The sequence below is a fragment of the Limulus polyphemus genome, unplaced genomic scaffold, assembly GCF_000517525.1.
Source record: "Limulus polyphemus unplaced genomic scaffold, Limulus_polyphemus-2.1.2 Scaffold1741, whole genome shotgun sequence".
Lineage (NCBI taxonomy): Eukaryota > Metazoa > Arthropoda > Merostomata > Xiphosura > Limulidae > Limulus > Limulus polyphemus.
In genome coordinates this window covers 53,578-56,609 of record NW_013667351.1, presented here as the reverse complement: position 1 = coordinate 56,609, position 3,032 = coordinate 53,578, and the positions used below count along the sequence as shown (strand labels likewise).

Here is a 3,032-nt window from a genome sequence, read left to right as displayed (position 1 = left end):
TATATATATATATATATATATATATATATATATATATGTGTGTGTGTGTGTGTGTGTGTGTGTGTGTATGTATACAGGGTATGTCAAAAATAATGCAATTAAAGGATTTACTAATAATATTTTAATTATTTGTGCATAAACCAGTTATTGAAAAAGTTTTTCTGACTAGTCAACCTCTTTATGGATATGTAAGATCTATTTGAGGTGATGACCTTGTTTTATCAGGCAGGCATTGATTTGTACTGGAAGGTTCTGAATAATGTTTTGAAAGGTTTCCACTGGAAAATCGACGTATGAAGGTTTGAATAACTCCCTTCAGTTCTTGAACTGTTTGCAAATTGTCTGTGTGGACTTTATCTTTCCAGTAACCCCATAGTAAGAAGTCAAGTTTGAACATTAAAGTGATGACTAGAGAGTGATTCTGTCATTTTTGTAGGATTTAGAATTCTACTATCTTTGTTTGTTGTTCAATTATGAACATCATACTTGAGATGGGTGCCTGTAGTTCACAGGATTAAATTCAACAGGTCCATAGAGTACATTCTGAAAATATAAAGAATACAATATAAATGACAAAACAATTATTAGCAAAACACTCGGTTGCATTTTATTTGTGTACTAGGTTGTGTGTTTATATATATTTGATCAAAAGTTCAGTTCTAATAATGAATATATTTAGAGATTATTGGTTTGATTGTACAAAAAGGTGAATATATTTAATGCATATAAGAGCTTCTCAGTGATGCATGATAAAAAAGACAGTGTATTTTATCACATACTGATATGTTATCAGCAGCTTGAAGAGGTTTTTAATGAAACGTGATTAATATTAAAATGCCTAATTTTTTTGTTTTACTATCAAGAAAGGGTTTTATGTCTATTCACAAAAAATTGCAATCTTGAGATATGGGACATAATGCTTGGATTGTAGGAAAATAAGTAGTTGTGACTTTTGTATAGTTGCTGTCCAGTGGATTTGGTAAATAAAATCTATCACGTTGTTTTGATTTTAATGCATTGAAAGTTTTCACATGATTGGTTTTTGTTAATACATTTCCATAATGAAAACTAAATTTTTAAGAATTAATAAAGGAAAAAGAACTGGGTAACAAACTAATTTAAAGTTGTGAAGAAAAGATTTCTGAGATTAGCTGTTCATGGTCTTGGATGATCATATCTGCTTTGTGAATGTAGTGAAATATTACAATAAATTAAAAATATTTCTTGTATTTTCAGTACCCTGAAGAATGTGTAAAAAAAAGCTTGGAAATTAGGACTAATGAATCAAAACATTCCACAAAAGTATGGTAAGACATTGACATATATTGTGTTACAAGTGACATTCTAATGGATCGTATACTGTAAAATATAATTTTTTGAATACCATAGGTAAACATCATTAAATAGTTGTTTCATAAGTACAAAATAATATTGCGAATTAGAAATGTTCTGGTATTTATAGCCTAATTATAATTCTATACTTCTTTGAAATATGAAGTTGTTTTGTTTGTGTTCCCAGAATAGAGAGGGTATATATTAAAAGGATTGTGCATGGTAACAGTTTGCTCGATCTTTTCAAAATATTTTGCACTGGTAGACTTGGTTTTAGAAACATTAACTTCTTTCCTTACATTGTTTATGATATATACTTCATTGCTAAAAATCAAGATTCCTTTTGAAATGTATATTTCCTATTTAGTATTCAGATGAACCTGCAAACTTTGACTCACTTCCTATAATGTTTATGATAGGTGATATTTCCTACTCATTGTATGTTAATCATTATCTAAGTTTGTTTGACTTGAATTGGTCAGCCACGGTGCTTGAATCTCATTTCCCTTTTGTTTATTTTCAACTTCCATTGAAGTTACATTTTACTTATTTTTATCAGAAATTGATTCCGCTTTTTACTTTTATGTTCATTTTATGCAGTGCACTGATAATGAAAAACAGTGCTTCATGACTTTTTGTAAGCTATGTTGGAGTCTTCAGTCAGTACTACAAATACACATCAATCATTTAACAGGTAAACAGATTATCTAGCTTCTAGCCCATTTCAGTGCTCTAGAGCAAAAAATTAAAGATCAGAAACAAGTGACAGAAGGAGTAAATAAGTTACTCATCGTCTAGCAATGGCCTTGATTTTCAAAATTAATTTGCTAGTTTGAGGGTTTTACATGTATTTTAGAGCACAGTAGTAATTTCATGTTAAGATCAGGTAGTCACTGGTAACCAGTTGGTTGTGTGTATTTACTAAATGGTTTCAAGTTTAAAAAAGTGTATATTTTGTAATGAATGTCTTTTTAAATCCATTAAGTCCACTTGAAAGACAATAGATTTTTCAATCATTTTCAGCTAGAAAATGCAACAAATATTTTGTTTTTCTAGCAGAATCCAGTTGGATTTTCTTTTTCTCCAACTGTGGTCTAGTTTTTCTATAGTTTATCTTTTAGAAATTTTTATTTAATTTGTTATTTCTGCTAAATAATTGATTTCAGGCGGAGCTGGTATAGGTATCTTTGATAGCTGCCTCATTGCAGAAGAAATAGCATATGGTTGTACAGGGATTCTAACTGTCTTAACATCTAATTGTCTTGGAGTGAGTATAAATCTTGTCAACCTTGTGAGAAAACTACATTTTTAGTTTGTTATACTGTTCCTTGTAAGTAGAACTGAACAAGTTGAATTGTATATCCATCTCTGCATTGAAATCATTTGTGTACATTTTATTAAAATCTTTTTATAAAGTGTCTAATTATGTTTATGAAAATATATATTGCATTTTGTTGGTGTTTAAAATACTGTGAATTTAAAAGTTCCTTTTAAACAAAATACATATTTTACATTTTTTTCTATACACATTAGGAAAACAGTTTGAAAATATTTTACAATTGCTCAGTTATGACAATTCAGACTTTGAATATTTCAGTGTAGTGAAAGAAGAAAAATTTTTTGTGATCTAATGATTTAAAAATATCAATTAAAAACAAGAACAGTTATACGTAATTTCATATATATATATATATATATAT

General features: G+C 28.6%; 1 protein-coding gene across 1 annotated transcript in view; it reads left to right on the top strand.

Moving 5' to 3' along the window:
- The window catches only part of LOC106464782 (medium-chain specific acyl-CoA dehydrogenase, mitochondrial-like), a 33,687-nt gene that overhangs the window by 9,091 nt on the left and 21,564 nt on the right, over nt 1-3,032 (top strand). Inside the window, 3 exon segments of the mRNA XM_013924939.2 lie at nt 1,237-1,254; nt 1,256-1,307; nt 2,499-2,599. Coding sequence (XP_013780393.1) covers nt 1,237-1,254; nt 1,256-1,307; nt 2,499-2,599 — 171 coding nt within the window.